This window comes from Oncorhynchus mykiss, chromosome 18 (assembly GCF_057628025.1).
Source record: "Oncorhynchus mykiss isolate SJ-2025 chromosome 18, ASM5762802v1, whole genome shotgun sequence".
Classification (NCBI taxonomy): Eukaryota; Metazoa; Chordata; class Actinopteri; order Salmoniformes; family Salmonidae; genus Oncorhynchus; species Oncorhynchus mykiss.
In genome coordinates, this window is record NC_143039.1 from 23210472 (window position 1) to 23230022 (window position 19551).

General features: G+C 45.6%; 1 protein-coding gene across 3 annotated transcripts in view; it reads left to right on the forward strand.

The window, feature by feature from the left end:
- Positions 1-19551, forward strand: part of LOC110495637 (fibroblast growth factor 14) — a 56559-nt gene that overhangs the window by 27521 nt on the left and 9487 nt on the right. For 2 of the 3 annotated variants that reach the window (XM_036951979.2, XM_036951981.2), the window contains exons 2-3: positions 14652-14762; positions 15244-15347. In XM_036951979.2, the coding sequence (XP_036807874.1) occupies positions 14652-14762; positions 15244-15347 (215 nt within the window). Of the gene's footprint in view, positions 1-1129; positions 2629-14651; positions 14763-15243; positions 15348-19551 lie in introns of those variants that run through there. The other variant, XM_036951980.2, reaches the window with a different exon arrangement.

Here is a 19551-nt window from a genome sequence, read left to right on the forward strand (position 1 = left end):
AGATTCAAGAAAGTGCCTCACTAAGCTAAACGCGATTGAAAATGTGCCAAACTGTTTGTCTTGAATTAATGGTTTTGACCAGATGATTTAATTACTGGGAGAGAGAGACCAACTGTAGATGGCTCTGTAGAGTTTCAATTCCTTTACTGAAATGTAACAACAATCCTCGGGAAGCACATTGAAACAACCTACCACAGTGGATAACCTCCAATGAAGGAGGTCTTCTCACGTTTAGGTTGAAAATATTTAGTCAATTAAAACTTGAATTAATCCGGGATGAAGCCCCATTGAGATCACGCATCTCTGCTTCAATGGGGACCTTTCCAGACTTGTCCCTTTTCCAGGCAGTAGGTGAAGGACACTCTTCTACCCGGGAAGACGATGACTCACTGCTTTCTACGTTTAAATTGTTTATGACCTGGTTAAAAATAGGCTAGCTTGCAGTTTGGTTAACATTATGAGGAAAATGGCAGTTAGTCTTGAGATATTTTCAAGTGGATTATTTATAGGCTACTCCTCAACTCAAGGGTCATGTTTACGCACAGCGCAGCCGCAGACAGCATGCGATTGGTGGAACTGTAGGCCGCGGTCGCTGCCCATGGTGCTGAAATCAGACGTGGCTTTGCTCCTGTCAGAAGATCTGCGCTCCCATGTTATTAATGAATTCAACTGACCAAAAGGATAAACTTTCCCTCAATTTTACACCCCATCGATTCGTTTAATTGAATTATAGATACCATAACACGGACTATTTTGCCATTTTGATTGAAGTTTTAATGCCGTCTTTTATGGATTGTGTCTCAATGATTGTGTTGGGTGATATAAGGGTGAAAACATTACTCCATACTGTCCCGTGTTTTTGGACATGACTCAATGCAGGAATACAGGAGTGGCGCTGACTGGCATCGCTTTACACGTGCACGTGATATTTCTAGGCCTATACTAAAGAACATTCAATTGCTAATTAAACGTTTTGGGGACATTCTCCACTTGACAATGTGCTGGGTCTCTATCTTTCATCTGATCAAGATTAACATCAGATGAGGTGTAAACATTCTCAACGTTGGCTATACAGTTACATGTCTATCTCCGGCTCGGTGTCTGCTTCTTGTGAAATATACAACACGATATATCAATCAGTGTCCGGATGGTGTATACAATGTATTAGCAACAGTTGGAGTTGGAGTAAGACAGTATACAGTATACTCAAGTTTCAGTCGGTGTCTACTGCTAATGGTTACGTTTATGCGGAGGGCGTTCACTCGCTTGTGGTCATTTGTAAGGTATTTCTTTCCGAACGGTTTATCGAGAACGAGGGGGCTTTGGTCTGACGCACAGACTCTTGTTTTCATCTGAATGGTCTGGCTGTTCCCGTTTCCTTTGATTGATGAGTTGAAGGAGAGCGTTTGATGTAGCCTACCTTTTTTCACCCTTTATTCATATCTGAAAGCAATTCATGAGCCAAAAGGAGTCGTGTCCTGTCCCCTTTCCCTTCTCACGGAGGAAAAACAGTCCCGACGTGCTGGATGAAGTTTCTGAAGCGTGAAATACAATTGCGTCACCATTTTACCTGATGCAGAGAAGTTCCTCCGGGCCTTTTTTTAAGACAAGATGATCATTATTAGTATTTAGTTATTTGATTCCAATCATCCCGATTTTGTCATTGTGTGCTCCTCCGTTATTCGTTTCTATTTTTTCTATTTTTGGAGAAGAGATTGGCGGATTTGCATACGGACTTGGTGAATCTGTGCGCGCGAGGCAAGCATCACACACCTCTCTCCCAAGGAGCAAGCCCCACCCGGGCAGCGTCTGGGGCTTGCGTCCTTCACGAGATAATTACGTTAAAATCGCTCCGTATGTTTTTGAGAGTATGTCTGACAGACTCCTTTAGCGCGTGGCTTCAAATTCGCATGTTCACATTTTCGATAGGCTTGTTTTTTTTGTCGATCACCGGTAGAAGACGGGAGGTAGTCTAAACATTTTTGGACGAGGAGAAGAACGAAACCTTTCGACAATTATTTTCGTGTTTTTGGACTATGTGACATCAAACGTCACAGATATTTAATGATAAAATATGACCAAGTACGGATATCGGAAATGTTGTCAGTTTGGAAAACCTTCTTCTCTACAAGGATTCACGCAGTCAAATTCGAAATCATTTGACAACAACGGTGACAGATTATTAGTTGTTGAATGGCCATGATAAAATGACAACGCAATGTTCTGTATCCTCACCGAAATGTGGTATTTGGACTTGATTGCGTAGTGTCGAAATGTTTTTCTGACGGATAAAGAAGATACATTTTATAGACACAACTATGGGGCTGTAGCTGCAGACCGAACATAATCGCTTGTTGTTCCGTCTGCGCTCCGTGCCCAAAGGAAAACGGGGAACGGGCTCTGTGTTTCCTTTTTCCCCGGGTTGTTTCGGTTGAGACATGGCAGCTATTGCCAGCGGTTTGATACGACAGAAGAGACAGGCACGGGAACAACAAGTCCACCGGCCGACGCCACACCGACGGAGGCGAAGCCCCAACAAGAATAAAGGACTTTGTAACGGGAATTTGGTCGACATCTTCTCCAAAGTGAGAATCTTCGGCTTGAAGAAGAGAAGGCTACGGAGACAAGGTGTGGGCTGAGCGGAAAGCGCGGGAGACGCATGGACACGTTACGGTTGTCATTATGCGCGAGGGAGAGAGCAGCCTTACGTTAGCTCCAACGGTTCAATAGTTTACCTCTACATGCATTAATAAAAACAGGTAGTTAACGAAAGTAGCCTAAGCAGTGTGGCCGGTAAGTTTGACCACATTGCTCTTTCATTCCTTACAAATATAGTTATTGTGATAACATTGACTCTCTCGTCCTCTCGACAAGGCTTCAAATCACGCATTTTAATTAGCCTAGGAGTTGAGACTAAAGTGGGAAAATAACGATTTCTAGCCTAATCTTTCATTGATTGGTTTACTGCTGATTGCCTTTCTGAGTGAAGGGTTTGAGTCGGACAAAATCGATGTTACAGTTAGGTGTTACATACAGATGCAAATACGTTTGATGGGTGGATAGGTGAATCATGTTGCCGTAATAAATATCTCACCAAACAGTTGGCTATTTTATAGGTATTTTTCACAGAACTTGAATCAGGTTGAGTCAAAGAACAGACAGCTTTTGAAACGTAGTCTATTGAATTTGACATATCTTGATTCATACATACAGTATAGCTGACACCACCAATATACGAAAATGACATCATAACAAGCTCTGTATGGCAGGGGGTAACTGGCATGACTGGTCTCAGGAGAGAGAAGGGGGGTAACTGGCATGACTGGTCTCAGGAGAGAGAGGGGGGGTAACTGGCATGACTGGTCTCAGGAGAGAGAGAGGGGTTGACTGACTGTGAGCGCAGCAACCTCAGTCAAGTGACAGCCATTTTGTCAAAGCCAATGACATTCAGTGCAACCTGTGGCCTTATAGATGGGGTGCATGCATGTAGAACACAGTACAGTCTGAGACACATGCTGTGTGTGTGTGTGTCTGTGTGTCTGTGTGTTTGTGTGTGTGTGTAGTTGAGGGGAGTTGCCTCAAGCATCCTGTCAAAAATGAAATATGAATTCAGGGTTTCTTAACCTCGGAGTGAGCAGGGGGTAAGAGGAACGAGAGGAGGAGGAGAGGTGTGAAGGGAGAGAGAGAGGAGGAGGAGGAGAGGTGTGAAGGGAGAGAGAGAGGAGGAGGAGAGGTGTGAAGGGAGAGAGAGAGGAGGAGGAGAGGTGTGAAGGGAGAGAGAGAGGAAGAGGAGGAGAGGTGTGAAGGGAGAGAGAGAGGAGGAGGAGAGGTGTGAAGGGAGAGAGAGAGGAGGAGGAGGAGAGGTGTGAAGGGAGAGGAGGAGGAGAGGTGTGAAGGGAGAGAGAGAGGAGGAGGAGAGTAAGGAGAGGTGGGGTGGAGGAGGAAAGGGGAAAGGATGAGAGGGATTGAAGGAAGAAGAGAGTGGAAGAGTGGGAGAAAAGGAGAATAATGAAAGAGGGGAGGGCAAAGAAAGAAAGAGGAGATGGACGGAGGAAGAGAAGGATGAAAAGGGGAGGAGAGGGAGTGAAGGAAGAAGAGAAGAGTAGAGAAGGATGGAAGGTGGGATAGAAGGAATGGTGCTTTGATCTGTTGAACATCTCTTTTGTTCCCGATTCATTTTTCAGTAAGACAGAGAAAAGGTCATGTCTGGTTTGATTCCAGAAGGAACTACTGCCCCCCTCCCTCTCCCCCTCTCTTCCCCCTCTCTCCGTCCTTCATCTACCATTTTCTCTCCAGGGTCTCCTCTGTTTATGATACAGTACATCTCTCTATCTTAATCTCTTTTCCAAATCTCTAGTCTCGCCCATCTGCTTTCTGAACATTCTCAACCATCTAAATGAACAAGAGGAGTTCTAGGAGGCTGGAGTCATTCTGATACACTCTCAGCTGACGTGTTGGGATATAAGAATTCTCAGAATGTAAAGATGAAAACTTCTGTGGTATCCCTATCTGATATCTGAGAGAGTTTACAGGGCTGTGTGTGTGTGTGTTGGAGGGGAGGTATAATCCCTTACTCTTATCGCTCAGATTGTGATGGTGATGTTTAGACAGTCCCCTCTCCCTTCTTCTCTCTCTTTCCCTCTCTCCTCCTTCCTCCCTTACAACTTGTTTCCTCCACTACTCATCTCCATTCTCTCCTCCTCGTCTCTCCTTCCACTATCCCTCCCTCCCTCCCTCCCTCCCTCCCTCCCTCCCTCCCTCCCTCCCTCCCTCCCTCCCTCCCTCCCTCCCTCCCTCCCTCCCTCCCTCCCTCCCTCCCTCCCTCCAGCTGTGGTAGCTTCTGGTTGAAGCCTGGCCATATATCCTCAGGCTCTCGCCTCTCTTTTCTCCTCTCCTCTCCTCTCGCCTCTCTTTTCTCCTCTCCTCGCGCCTCTCTTTTCTCCTCTCCTCTCGCCTCTCTTTTCTCCTCTCCTCTCACCTCTCTTTTCTCCTCTCATCGCGCCTCTCTTTTCTCCTCTCCTCTTGCCTCTCTTTTCTCCTCTCCTCTCACCTCTCTTTTCTCCTCTCCTCTCACCTCTCTTTTCTCCTCTCCTCTCACCTCTCGTTTCTCCTCTCCTCTCGCCTCTCTTTTCTCCTCTCCTCTCATCTCTCTTTTCTCCTCTCCTCTCGCCTCTCTTTTCTCCTCTCGCCTCTCTTTTCTCCTCTCCTCTCACCTCTCTTTTCTCCTCTCCTCTCACCTCTCTTTTCTCCTCTCCTCTCGCCTCTCTTTTCTCCTCTCCTCTCGCCTCTCTTTTCTCCTCTCCTCTCACCTCTCTTTTCTCCTCTCCTCTCGCCTCTCTTTTCTCCTCTCCTCTCACCTCTCCTTTCTCCTCTCCTCTCGCCTCTCTTTTCTCCTCTCCTCTCGCCTCTCTTTTCTCCTCTCCTCTCGCCTCTCTTTTCTCCTCTCCTCTCGCCTCTCTTTTCTCCTCTCGCCTCTCTTTTCTCCTCTCCTCTCACCTCTCTTTTCTCCTCTCCTCTCACCTCTCTTTTCTCCTCTCCTCTCACCTCTCTTTTCTCCTCTCCTCTCGCCTCTCTTTTCTCCTCTCCTATCGCCACTCTGACTGCGTGACTGGGTCTGAATCCTGGCGACACACACATAAGGTTTTCTGAAGGGCAAACATAGACTCTCCTCCTCCTTATCTATGCCTCTCTTCCCTCTTTCCATCTTTCATTCTCTCTCTCTCTCTCTCTCATAGGTAATGTTCAAATACTGTGAAAAGCCACCCTCTCCTCTTCTGCTTCTTGATGTAGTGAAAAATGTGTTCTTCCTTCTTACACCTTCTTTCAAGTAGTCACACATAGCAGAAATCAATCATTGGTCATAGAATCCCTAGGACATGTATGTTACAGGAACATCCACCATCTGTAGTTGACCTGAGAGCCCATGTAGAGTCCATATATCCCTGATTTAGAGTAGCCTACCAATGATGACGACTACTGTAATGATTGCTCTCGTGCAATACAGAATCTTATGATATTGACATTTTGATTTATGGCGACAGGTATTATTCAATACATGTTCTATTCAATAGGTCGATATCATTTTGATTAAAATCCTCATGGGGAGGACAACCAGAGATTAGCGGTGTTGGAACAACGCAGACAAAGACGGGGAAATACCTTCCTCTGGATAAGCAGACAGGGACCTTGGAATCAGGAGACTGTATCCATGGCAACCCAGACAAAGAGGGAATCCTGGACCAGTTTCCCTAGTAACAGACAGGATATGGGAATCTGGGAAAATGGGAATTTCTCCTCAGTAACACACAGCAGGTCAGTGAGGAATGAAAGAGACCCTACCTGTTGAAGCAGACAGAATTCCCAAAGTTAAGAAATACAATTCCGTTAGTCAGATTTATGGAAGCTTGGGAATTTTGTATTTGTTTTGGGTCGTCTTGACCATGTGTTTCCATTGAAAAAGAGTTACACTTTAGGAAAAGGGCTTTGTTTTTCCCCACATTCCAAGTCATGTTTGACTGTGCAGCTGAACTATGTAACTCTACAGAGGCTCAGGGAAACTGGACCCAGGATGAACCATCCATAAAGGAGGGTCTTTAGGAGAGTCTAGTTAAGGTACAGATGTGTCTTCCTGATACACTCTCTGTCTCTGAGTGGAACTCAATGGTCTGATAACACTCCTTCATTTAACACTCATACGGAACAGGATTTCCATAAGGACACACACACAGACACACACACACACACACACACACACACACACACACACACACACACACACACACACCACACACAGAGAGAGAGAGAGAGACTCATTAGGGTATTAGAGGAAGCCCTGACACACTTGATTAAACAGTGTTTAAATGGGTCTCTCTAAGTGAATCTGTACTGTTGAAGTCCTTCTAGAACATAATCTACACTACTCTCATCTCCTCCACCTCTATCCTCATCTCTACTCTGTGTACAATCTCAGTAACTCCACCTCTATCTCCTCATCTCTACTCTGTTCTCATCTCAGTGACTCCACCTCTATCTCATCTCTACTCTGTTCTCATCTCAGTGACTCCACCTCTATCTCCTCATCTCTACTCTGTTCTCATCTCAGTGACTCCACCCCTATCTCCTCATCTCTACTCTGTGCTCATCTCAGTGACTCCACCTCTATCTCCTCATCTCTACTCTGTTCTTATCTCAGTGACTCCACCTCTATCTCCTCATCTCTACTCTGTTCTCATCTCAGTGACTCCACCTCTATCTCCTCATCTCTACTCTGTTCTCATCTCAGTGACTCCACCCCTATCTCCTCATCTCTACTCTGTTCTCATCTCAGTGACTCCACCCCTATCTCCTCATCTCTACTCTGTGCTCATCTCAGTGACTCCACCTCTATCTCATCTCTACTCTGTTCTCATCTCAGTGACTCCACCTCTATCTCCTCATCTCTACTCTGTTCTCATCTCAGTGACTCCACCCCTATCTCCTCATCTCTACTCTGTTCTCATCTCAGTGACTCCACCTCTATCTCCTCATCTCTACTCTGTTCTCATCTCAGTGACTCCACCCCTATCTCCTCATCTCTACTCTGTGCTCATCTCAGTGACTCCACCTCTATCTCATCTCTACTCTGTTCTCATCTCAGTGACTCCACCTCTAGCTCCTCATCTCTAATTTGTTCTCATCTCAGTGACTCCACCCCTATCTCCTCATCTCTACTATGTGCTCATCTCAGTGACTCCACCTCTATCTCCTCATCTCTACTCTGTTCTCATCTCAGTGACTCCACCCCTATCTCCTCATCTCTACTCTGTTCTCATCTCAGTGACTCCACCCCTATCTCCTCATCTCTACTCTGTGCTCATCTCAGTGACTCCACCTCTATCTCCTCATCTCTACTCTGTTCTCATCTCAGTGACTCCACCCCTATCTCCTCATCTCTACTCTGTTCTCATCTCAGTGACTCCACCCCTATCTCCTCATCTCTACTCTGTTCTCATCTCAGTGACTCCACCCCTATCTCCTCATCTCTACTCTGTTCTCATCTCAGTGACTCCACCTCTATCTCCTCATCTCTACTCTGTTCTCATCTCAGTGACTCCACCCCTATCTCCTCATCTCTACTCTGTTCTCATCTCAGTGACTCCACCCCTATCTCCTCATCTCTACTCTGTGCTCATCTCAGTGACTCCACCTCTATCTCCTCATCTCTACTCTGTTCTCATCTCAGTGACTCCACCCCTATCTCCTCATCTCTACTCTGTGCTCATCTCAGTGACTCCACCTCTATCTCCTCATCTCTACTCTGTTCTCATCTCAATGACTCCACCCCTATCTCATCATCTCTACTCTGTGCTCATCTCAGTGACTCCACCTCTATCTCCTCATCTCTACTCTGTTCTCATCTCAATGACTCCACCCCTATCTCCTCATCTCTACTCTGTGCTCATCTCAGTGACTCCACCTCTATCTCCTCATCTCTACTTTGTTCTCATCTCAGTGACTCCACCCCTATCTCCTCATCTCTACTCTGTTCTCATCTCAGTGACTCCACCCCTATCTCCTCATCTCTACTCTGTTCTCATCTCAGTGACTCCACCCCTATCTCCTCATCTCTACTCTGTTCTTATCTCAGTGACTCCACCTCTATCTCCTCATCTTTACTCTGTTCTCATCTCAGCGACTCCACCTCTATCTCCTCATCTCTACTCTGTTCTCATCTCAGTGACTCCACCTCTATCTCCTCATCTCTACTCTGTTCTCATCTCAGTGACTCCACCCCTATCTCCTCATCTCTACTCTGTTCTCATCTCAGTGACTCCACCCCTATCTCCTCATCTCTACTCTGTGCTCATCTCAGTGACTCCACCTCTATCTCCTCATCTCTACTCTGTTCTCATCTCAGTGACTCCACCCCTATCTCCTCATCTCTACTCTGTGCTCATCTCAGTGACTCCACCTCTATCTCCTCATCTCTACTCTGTTCTCATCTCAATGACTCCACCCCTATCTCATCATCTCTACTCTGTGCTCATCTCAGTGACTCCACCTCTATCTCCTCATCTCTACTCTGTTCTCATCTCAATGACTCCACCCCTATCTCCTCATCTCTACTCTGTGCTCATCTCAGTGACTCCACCTCTATCTCCTCATCTCTACTTTGTTCTCATCTCAGTGACTCCACCCCTATCTCCTCATCTCTACTCTGTTCTCATCTCAGTGACTCCACCCCTATCTCCTCATCTCTACTCTGTTCTCATCTCAGTGACTCCACCCCTATCTCCTCATCTCTACTCTGTTCTTATCTCAGTGACTCCACCTCTATCTCCTCATCTTTACTCTGTTCTCATCTCAGCGACTCCACCTCTATCTCCTCATCTCTACTCTGTTCTCATCTCAGTTACTCCACCTCTATCTCCTCATCTCTACTCTGTTCTCATCTCAGTGACTCCACCCCTATCTCCTCATCTCTACTCTGTTCTCATCTCAGTGACTCCACCCCTATCTCCTCATCTCTACTCTGTGCTCATCTCAGTGACTCCACCTCTATCTCCTCATCTCTACTCTGTTCTCATCTCAGTGACTCCACCACTATCTCCTCATCTCTACTCTGTGCTCATCTCAGTGACTCCACCTCTATCTCCTCATCTCTACTCTGTTCTCATCTCAATGACTCCACCCCTATCTCCTCATCTCTACTCATTTCTCATCTCAGTGACTCCACCTCTATCTCCTCATCTCTACTCTGTTCTCATCTCAGTGACTCCACCCCTATCTCCTCATCTCTACTCTGTTCTCATCTCAGTGACTCCACCTCTATCTCCTCATCTCTACTCTGTGCTCATCTCAGTGACTCCACCTCTATCTCCTCATCTCTACTCTGTTCTCATCTCAGTGACTCCACCTCTATCTCCTCATCTCTACTCTGTTCTCATCTCAGTGACTCCACCCCTATCTCCTCATCTCTACTCTGTTCTCATCTCAGTGACTCCACCTCTATCTCCTCATCTCTACTCTGTGCTCATCTCAGTGACTCCACCTCTATCTCCTCATCTCTACTCTGTGCTCATCTCAGTGACTCCACCTCTATCTCCTCATCTCTACTCTGTTCTCATCTCAGTGACTCCACCCCTATCTCCTCATCTCTACTCTGTGCTCATCTCAGTGACTCCACCTCTATCTCCTCATCTCTACTCTGTTCTCATCTCAATGACTCCACCCCTATCTCATCATCTCTACTCTGTGCTCATCTCAGTGACTCCACCTCTATCTCCTCATCTCTACTCTGTTCTCATCTCAATGACTCCACCCCTATCTCCTCATCTCTACTCTGTGCTCATCTCAGTGACTCCACCTCTATCTCCTCATCTCTACTTTGTTCTCATCTCAGTGACTCCACCCCTATCTCCTCATCTCTACTCTGTTCTCATCTCAGTGACTCCACCCCTATCTCCTCATCTCTACTCTGTTCTCATCTCAGTGACTCCACCCCTATCTCCTCATCTCTACTCTGTTCTTATCTCAGTGACTCCACCTCTATCTCCTCATCTTTACTCTGTTCTCATCTCAGCGACTCCACCTCTATCTCCTCATCTCTACTCTGTTCTCATCTCAGTTACTCCACCTCTATCTCCTCATCTCTACTCTGTTCTCATCTCAGTGACTCCACCCCTATCTCCTCATCTCTACTCTGTTCTCATCTCAGTGACTCCACCCCTATCTCCTCATCTCTACTCTGTGCTCATCTCAGTGACTCCACCTCTATCTCCTCATCTCTACTCTGTTCTCATCTCAGTGACTCCACCACTATCTCCTCATCTCTACTCTGTGCTCATCTCAGTGACTCCACCTCTATCTCCTCATCTCTACTCTGTTCTCATCTCAATGACTCCACCCCTATCTCCTCATCTCTACTCATTTCTCATCTCAGTGACTCCACCTCTATCTCCTCATCTCTACTCTGTTCTCATCTCAGTGACTCCACCCCTATCTCCTCATCTCTACTCTGTTCTCATCTCAGTGACTCCACCTCTATCTCCTCATCTCTACTCTGTGCTCATCTCAGTGACTCCACCTCTATCTCCTCATCTCTACTCTGTTCTCATCTCAGTGACTCCACCTCTATCTCCTCATCTCTACTCTGTTCTCATCTCAGTGACTCCACCCCTATCTCCTCATCTCTACTCTGTTCTCATCTCAGTGACTCCACCTCTATCTCCTCATCTCTACTCTGTGCTCATCTCAGTGACTCCACCTCTATCTCCTCATCTCTACTCTGTGCTCATCTCAGTTACTCCACCTCTATCTCCTCATCTCTACTCTGTTCTCATCTCAGTGACTCCACCTCTATCTCCTCATCTCTACTCTGTTTTCATCTCAGTGACTCCACCTCTATCTCCTCATCTCTACTCTGTTTTCATCTCAGTGACTCCACCTCTATCTCCTCATCTCTACTCTGTGCTCATCTCAGTGACTCCACCTCTATCTCCTCATCTCTACTCTGTGCTCATCTCAGTGACTCCACCTCTATCTCCTCATCTCTACTCTGTGCTCATCTCAGTGACTCCACCTCTATCTCCTCATCTCTACTCTGTGCTCATCTCAGTGACTCCACCTCTATCTCCTCATCTCTACTCTGTGCTCATCTCAGTGACTCCACCCCTATCTCCTCATCTCTACTCTGTTCTCATCTCAGTGACTCCACCTCTATCTCCTCATCTCTACTCTGTTTTCATCTCAGTGACTCCACCTCTATTTCCTCATCTCTACTCTGTGCTCATCTCAGTGACTCCACCTCTATCTCCTCATCTCTACTCTGTGCTCATCTCAGTGACTCCACCTCTATCTCCTCATCTCTACTCTGTTTTCATCTCAGTGACTCCACCTCTATCTCCTCATCTCTACTCTGTGCTCATCTCAGTGACTCCACCTCTATCTCCTCATCTCTACTCTGTGCTCATCTCAGTGACTCCACCTCTATCTCCTCATCCCTACTCTGTTCTGGTCATTAGTAAAGACTGAATAGTAATAGATGGTTAAAGTGGTTTTTCACCCCCAAATTAAAATGACCTAAAAATATCTTCTAAAATGTATTCTCAGGTGGTTGAACGTTGAGCTGAACAGACAGACTACTAGTGTAGAGGGTTGGTAACCATTCCTCCCATTACGCCCCTGTCCCTGGTGTGAAAACTGGAAAATCCCTTTCTCTCGCTCTCTCTTCCTCTATTTCCCTCTCTCGCTCTTCTAAACTGGGTCAGTCTCGTCTGCAGTTCTAATCTATCATGTTCATTGGAGCATACCTTTTTTTCTCTGGCACACACACATCACCACAACACCTTCAGAGGGGATCTCCACATTGCTGTAGAGACTCAGAAGAGGGTGTGGTCTGTTTGTGTGAAAGAAAGTGTGTGTCGAGTGTGAGTGTGTTTGTGTGTGTGTGTGTGTGTGCATGTGTGTAGAGGGAGAATGAGAGTGAGAGCGAGTGAGAGAGAGAGGGCATTGGGTGTGGTCTGCATGTGCAGAGCATCAGATTAATATTAATGTCAACAGAAGGGGAATCCTTCATTACTACAGAGACACAGGAGGGTGCTGTGTGTGTGTGTGTGTGTGTGTGTGTGTGTGTGTGTGTGTGTGTGTGTGACATTTTCCACATTTTGTTATGTTACAGCCTTATTCTAAAAAATGTCCTCATCGATCTACACTCAATACCCCATACTGACAAAGTGAAAACTGGTTTTTAGAAATGTTTGCAAATGTATTAAAAATAAAAACAGAAATACCTTATTTACATAAGTATTCAGACCCTTTGCTATGAGACTCTAAATGAAGCTCAGCTGCATCCTGTTCGCATTGATCATCCTTGAGATGTTTCTACAACGTGATTGGAGTCCACCTGTGGTAGAATCAATTGATTGGACATGATTTGGAAAGGCACACACTTGTCTATATAAGGTCCCACAGTTGACAGTGCATGTCAGAGCAAAAACCAAGCCATGAGGTCAAAGGAATTGTCCGTAGAGCTTCGAGACAGGATTGTGTCGAGGCACAGATATGGGGAAGGGTACCAAAAAAGGTCTGCAGCATTGAAGGTCCCCAAGAATACAGTGACCTCCATCATTATTAAATGGAAGAAGTTTGAAACCACCAAGACTCTTCCTAGAGCTGGCCGCCCGACCCTACTGAGCAATTGGGGGAGAAGGGCCTTGGTCTGGGAGGTGACCAAGAACCCATGGTCACTCTGACAAAGCTCTAGATTTCCTCTGTGGAGATGGTAGAACCTTCCAGAAGGACAACCATCTCTGCAGCACTCCACCAATCAGGCCTTTATAGTAGAGTGGCCAGACGGATGCCACTCCTCAGTAAAAGGCACATGACAGCCCTCTTGGAGTTTGCCAAAAGGCACCTAAAGACTCTCAGACCATGAGAAACAAGATTATCTGGTCTGATGATTGAAACCAAGATTGAACTCTTTGGCCTGAATGCCAAGTGTCACGTCTGGAGGAAACCTGGCACCATCTATACAGTGAAGCATGGTGGTGGCAGCATCAGGCTGTGGGGATGTTTTTCAGCGGCAGGGACTGGGAGACTAGTCAGGATTGAGGGAAAGATGAACAGAGCAAGGTTCAACTTCCAGTATGACAACGACCCTAAGCACACAGCCAAGACAACGCAAGAGTGGCTTCAGAACAAGTCTGTGAATGTCCTTGAGTGGCCCAGCTAAAGCCCGGACTTGAACCAGATTGAACATCTCTGGAGAGACTTGAAAATAGCTGTGCAGCGACGCTCCCCATCCAACTTGACAGAGCTTGAGAGGATCTGCAGAGAAGAATGGGAGAAACTCCACAAATACAGGTGTGTCAAGCTTGTAGCGTCATAATTAACGATTAAGACTCTGTAATCACTGCCAAAGGTGCTTCAACAAGTACTGAGTAAAGGATCTGAATAGTTATTTAAATGTGATATATCTGTTTTTTTATTTATACATTTGCAAAAATGTCTAGAAACCTCTTTTTGCTTCGTCATTATGGGGTATTGTGTGTAGATTGATGAGGGGAAAAACAATTGAATCCATTTTAGAATAAGGCTGTAATGTAACAAAACGTGGGAAAAGTCAATGGGTCTGAATACTTTCTGAATGTACCGTATGTGTGTGTTGGGTCCAGCTATTTCACCACTGTTTATCCATGGCTTCTCCTCCTGTTCCTTTATTCTCTTTCTCTTTCTCCTCAGCCCTAGAACACTGTTCCAAAATCCTTCTCTTACGCTCTCTCTCTGTTTCTCTCTCTGTTTGTCTCTCTGTTTCTCTCTGTTTCTCTCTCTGTTTCTCTGTTTGACATGTTTCTTTCTCTGGCTGTTTTGTGACAGGGAGTTGGGGGAGAACATAATGAAGTCTCGGGCCTGTGTGGGTGTGGACTGGGTTGCACACACATGCTGACATTCTCAGACATTTCTGAGATTAAGAGCTTTTTCTCCAGCGCTCCAGTCTGTCTGCTCGCTCTTTCTTTGTGAGAACAGACTGATATTGTCACGGAGATAAAAGAAACCTCAGAATAATGTAGTCTTGATATTTTACACTGAAGCAAGCCCACCTTTTAATAATGAGACTCTCTCTCTTCTCTCTCTCTCTTCTCTCTCTCTCTCTCTCTTCTCTCTCTCTCTAGATCCACAGCTTAAGGGTATAGTGACCAGGTTGTACTGCAGACAGGGATACTACTTGCAGATGAACCCAGATGGATGTCTGGACGGGACCAAAGATGACGGCACTAACTCCTGTGAGTCCGCACGAACACACATGCACACACAGAGGGGGGTAGATTGAGTGGCTGAGTGGCAACCTCCGTCAACCCAGTGACAGACATTTTATCAGAAGTCATCCAATCACAGATCTCATGCAGTACATGTCAGACATGGACAAATGAGAACTGACACGCAGAAGTCCAGATGAACACGGCTCTGTGACTAATGTAATTTCTCACACGGCTACTACACGCATGTGTCAAGTCTCATACACGTCTCGTGATCCATTCATGTGATTAAGTGTTCCGGTAGCTTACATGTATAGACTGTATCGTTCCATTCTAGTCATGTGTGTGTGTGTGGAACTGTGTCACATGGTTGACTGAGTATCTGAATCTTATATAGATGCATACGTACGCTACGTACACACACACACACACACACACACACACACAATAATGTGTATTCTATCGGTAAGATTGTCAATCTGCTTTACTGTGCTGATTTGTCTCTCAGCTTTGTTCAACCTCATCCCAGTGGGCCTTCGAGTGGTGGCCATCCAGTCAGTCAAGATGGGTCTGTACATCGCCATGAACGGGGAGGGACACCTCTACTCATCAGTGAGTACAGACCAGTGCTGATGATGACGTGTGCCAGCCGGGCGGCCATCTTGGTTGAGCTGATTTTCTGTTGACTACTATGACAATACTCAGTTTTCTTCTATAAGTGTATGTGTGTAATTATTTCACCTAAAACAGATTGATCTAACTATCTAAGGCTGAGTTTACACAGGCAGACCAAATCTGATCTTTTGCCCAATTATTGGCCAAAGATCTGACAGGTTGAAAGACCAATTAGTGAAAAAAAGATTGGAATTGGGCTGCCTGTGTAAACGCAACCTTTATACCACTCAGTCACCGTACTAATATACAGCCCAGCTGTCCTGTAGACACACTGGGTTCAACAATATTCTGGAATCCTTCAGGAGGAATACGTGTACGTTTCCCCAGAGGCCATAGTAAGGATTTGTCTAATACAGTGGTTTCCAAACGTTTTATAGTCCCGTACCCCTTCAAACATTCAACCTCCAGCTGCGTACCCCCTCCCCTCTAGCACCAGGGTCAGCTGTACCCCCTCCCCTCTAGCACCAGGGTCAGCTGTACCCCCTCTAGCACCAGGGTCAGCTGTACCCCCTCTAGCACCAGGGTCAGCTGTACCCCCTCTAGTACCAGGGTCAGCTGTACCCCCTCTAGCACCAGGGTCAGCTGTACCCCCTCTAGCACCAGGGTCAGTGCACTATCAAATGTTGTTTTGCCATCATTGGAAGCCTGCCACACAGGCTCCCAATGATGAGTGTGAGTGTGAGTTTTTGTCACAACCCGGCCCGTGGGAAGTGACAAAGAGCTCTTATAGGACCAGGGCACAAATAATAATATAATAATAATCAATCATTTTGCTCTTTATTTAGCCATCTTACATATAAAACCTTATTTGTTTATCAAAAATGGTGAATAACTCACCACAGGTTAATGAGAAGGGTGTGCTTGACAGGATTCACATAACTCTGCAATGTTGGGTTTTCAGCAGTTTGCAGAAGAGGATGTCTTCCTTAATTGACCCCCATAAACGTAACGGGACATATACCAGGAGCTGTGCCAGGCCCGCCACTGTCTGTTGACTCATCCAGCTGTAACGCAAATAATTCACTGGCTTGAATGCGAAGCAGTAATTGTTTCCAAACATCTCCTGCCATGTCACTGATGCGTCGTGGAACAATGTTGTTTATGAAGGCATTGTCTGTGTAGTTTTTTTGGTCTTTCCCCCAGCATTGTCCCAGAAATATCCATGGCAGCAGGAAGAATTAAGTCGTTCACAATAGTACGGGGCTTGCCTGTCCTAGCCACTCGGTAGCTCACCATATAAGACTCTTCTAGACCCTTCTTATTAACATGTCTAACTACTCGAAAGTCCTCTTTATTCTCGCTCAAAAAAACTCTCGTGGCTTATTTTATGTGCACAGTGCTGTCTGTCTGACCATTGGTTCACCCCGGGTTCGTATGAAGGGGAACATGCGTCATGAATACTAAATACTGTCATGACCAGAGGAGGCTGGTGGGAGGAGCTATAGGAGGACGTGAGCATTGTAATGGCTGGAATGGAATCTGTGGAACGGTATCAAACACATGGAAACTACACATTTGACGCCGTTCCATTGATTCCATTCCAGCCGTTACAGTGAGCCCGTCCTCCTGTAGCGCCTCCCACCAGCCTCCTCTGGTCATTACCCGAGGTAGGGCACAAGAGGTCATCTTCTCTTTAGGCTGCAACATTATGACTCCTCAGTAAGATTCTTATCTTGAATAGTTCTCTAGTCTTTATGGGGTTGGTGATGAATCAATGGGCATGTCACTATATGACACTAGATATATCAGAAGAACAGTTCCCTTAGTGTTTCTCATTGTGAATTCATCATCACTCATCCTCTTTATTCATCACATAATAATGGAATTACACCAGCTGCTGCTTCTGCTTCCACAGGTAGTGTTCTAACAAGGAGCTTTATATGGAAAAGACCAGCAGAGAGAGAAAGAGAGAGAGAGAGATTGAAATAGAGAGAAATCCACATCCGTTTGCACCCAAACCCTCCTCTCCCTCCTTGTCTCCAAGGAAACTTGAGGGCTTCCTTGAGAGTAAGTGAAGTGGTGAGAAAGATGGTGAGAGAGAGTGGGAGGGAGTGAGACATGGAGGGAGTGAGGGAGGGAGGGAGACATGGGGAGGGAGGGAGGGAGACATGGAGGGAGTGAGACATGGAGGGAGTGAGACAGGGAGGCAGGGAGGGAGGGAGACATGGAGGGAGGGAGACATGGAGAGGGAGGGAGGGAGGGAGTGAGACATGGAGAGGGAGGGAGGGAGGGAGACATGGAGAGGGAGGGATATGAATTATTCCCGACCCTGACACACCAGAGCAGTCAAATATCCCTTCTTTTTCCTCACTGTGTCGGAGCGAGGGACAGTGATATGATGCTGCAGAGAGGAGAGCAGCCGGCCGCTTGTTTTGTCCTTTTTTGGAGGAGAGATGTTATGTTCTGTTTCTCTGTTCAGTTAGAGACAGAGGGAAGAGGGCTGCTTTTTAATTATTGATGGGGGAAGTCCTGTCCACATGCACCCGCGCGCACACACACACACCGCTGACTATGAAGAAAAAAGCAGTCATGTTAGGGATTTAACAGATATTACCTGTTTTTTACCGAAGAATTATGTTTTATAATAATACAACAGATATGCTGCTCTAGTACTTCAAAGAATTCAACACAATTGACAACTACCTGGAACTAAATGGTTCATAGAGGCGCTGCTTTGATGAATCACAAAGACACAAGATGGCCGACCCTTAACAGTAAGATCCAGAGTAGATTGTTGTAGTGTTACTCCTCCTGAAGATGAAGCATCAAGATGATCTATAGTACTACACATCTGTCAGACAGATGAGACGGCTCTCTGGTTGTAGAGAGAGACTCGTCTCTATCCACCCATCTCTCTCTGTCTCTGTCTCTGCAGTCAACAGATGGACTAGTGTGAAATGATCTGGTATGTGTTAATTACCAACCACGCTGGGTAAGAGGAAACCAGCTCTGAGTGTGTGTTGAAGAGTGTGAAGAACACACACATCTGAGTACTCGAGCACACACTCATGCAGACACTCATGCAGACACAGACAACGCACACACAGTTTACACGGAAACCTGTAGGTTGGTTTACACCGTTATAGTAACAAAAACAGTGTACAGTATATACTGTAGCCCTCACCATCGGGTCTGAGAGTTTTCTATGGAGGGAGAACTATCATATCCTGTACATGTTAATACTATGTAGGGAGAACTATCATATCCTTTACATGTTAATACTATGGAGGGAGAACTATCATAACCTCTACATGTTAATACTATGGAGGGAGAACTATCATATCCTCTACATGTTAATACTATGGAGGGAGAACTATCATATCCTCTACATGTTAATACTATGGAGGGAGAACTATCATATCCTCTACATGTTAATACTATGGAGGGAGAACTATCATATCCTGTACATGTTAATACTATGGAGGGAGAACTATCATATCCTGTACATGTTAATACTATGGAGGGAGAACTATCATATCCTCTACATTGTCGTGTCTTTGGCTATGCCGGATTAAGTGATATGACATGCTATTCTATAAAATCCTTTCTCTGTAATTAATATTACCTGATTGAGCTAATCATGTAAATGTAATTAACTAGAAAGTCGGGGCACCACGAAAGAGTGTTTATAGAGCTGTTATCTTCCGAATAAACTCTTAAAGACCTAGTAATATTTTACATCAATAGCAGTCAATATTAATCGTCACCTTATTTCAGTCTCATCTGAAAGTTGTAAACTCTTGGTTATCTTCACGAACCCTGGCTAACAAGTTGAATCAGCAATACAAAATTGGGTTTAATTATTTATTTACTAAATACCTAACTAATCACACAGAATTACATATACACAGAATGCAAATTATGTCGTACAGAAAATGTCCCTGGTGGACGGAGCCGACATGACGGCTGGTTACACAAAGGAAAGGGGGTTGGGTTTGGTGAAAGAGTGGGAAGACTGAGGAACAAAGGGAGAAGCCATGCTATTGTAAATACAGTATCTTATGCATTCTAAATTACTGTCCATTTGGAAAAGGAAAATGCAATAAATATTTACTCTGAGCTGCGCTTCGGTAGGTTGGTCGTAGATGCTGGCCGTGTTGGCCAACAGCGATCTTCCTGTCTTCGGAAGAATATCTCTGGT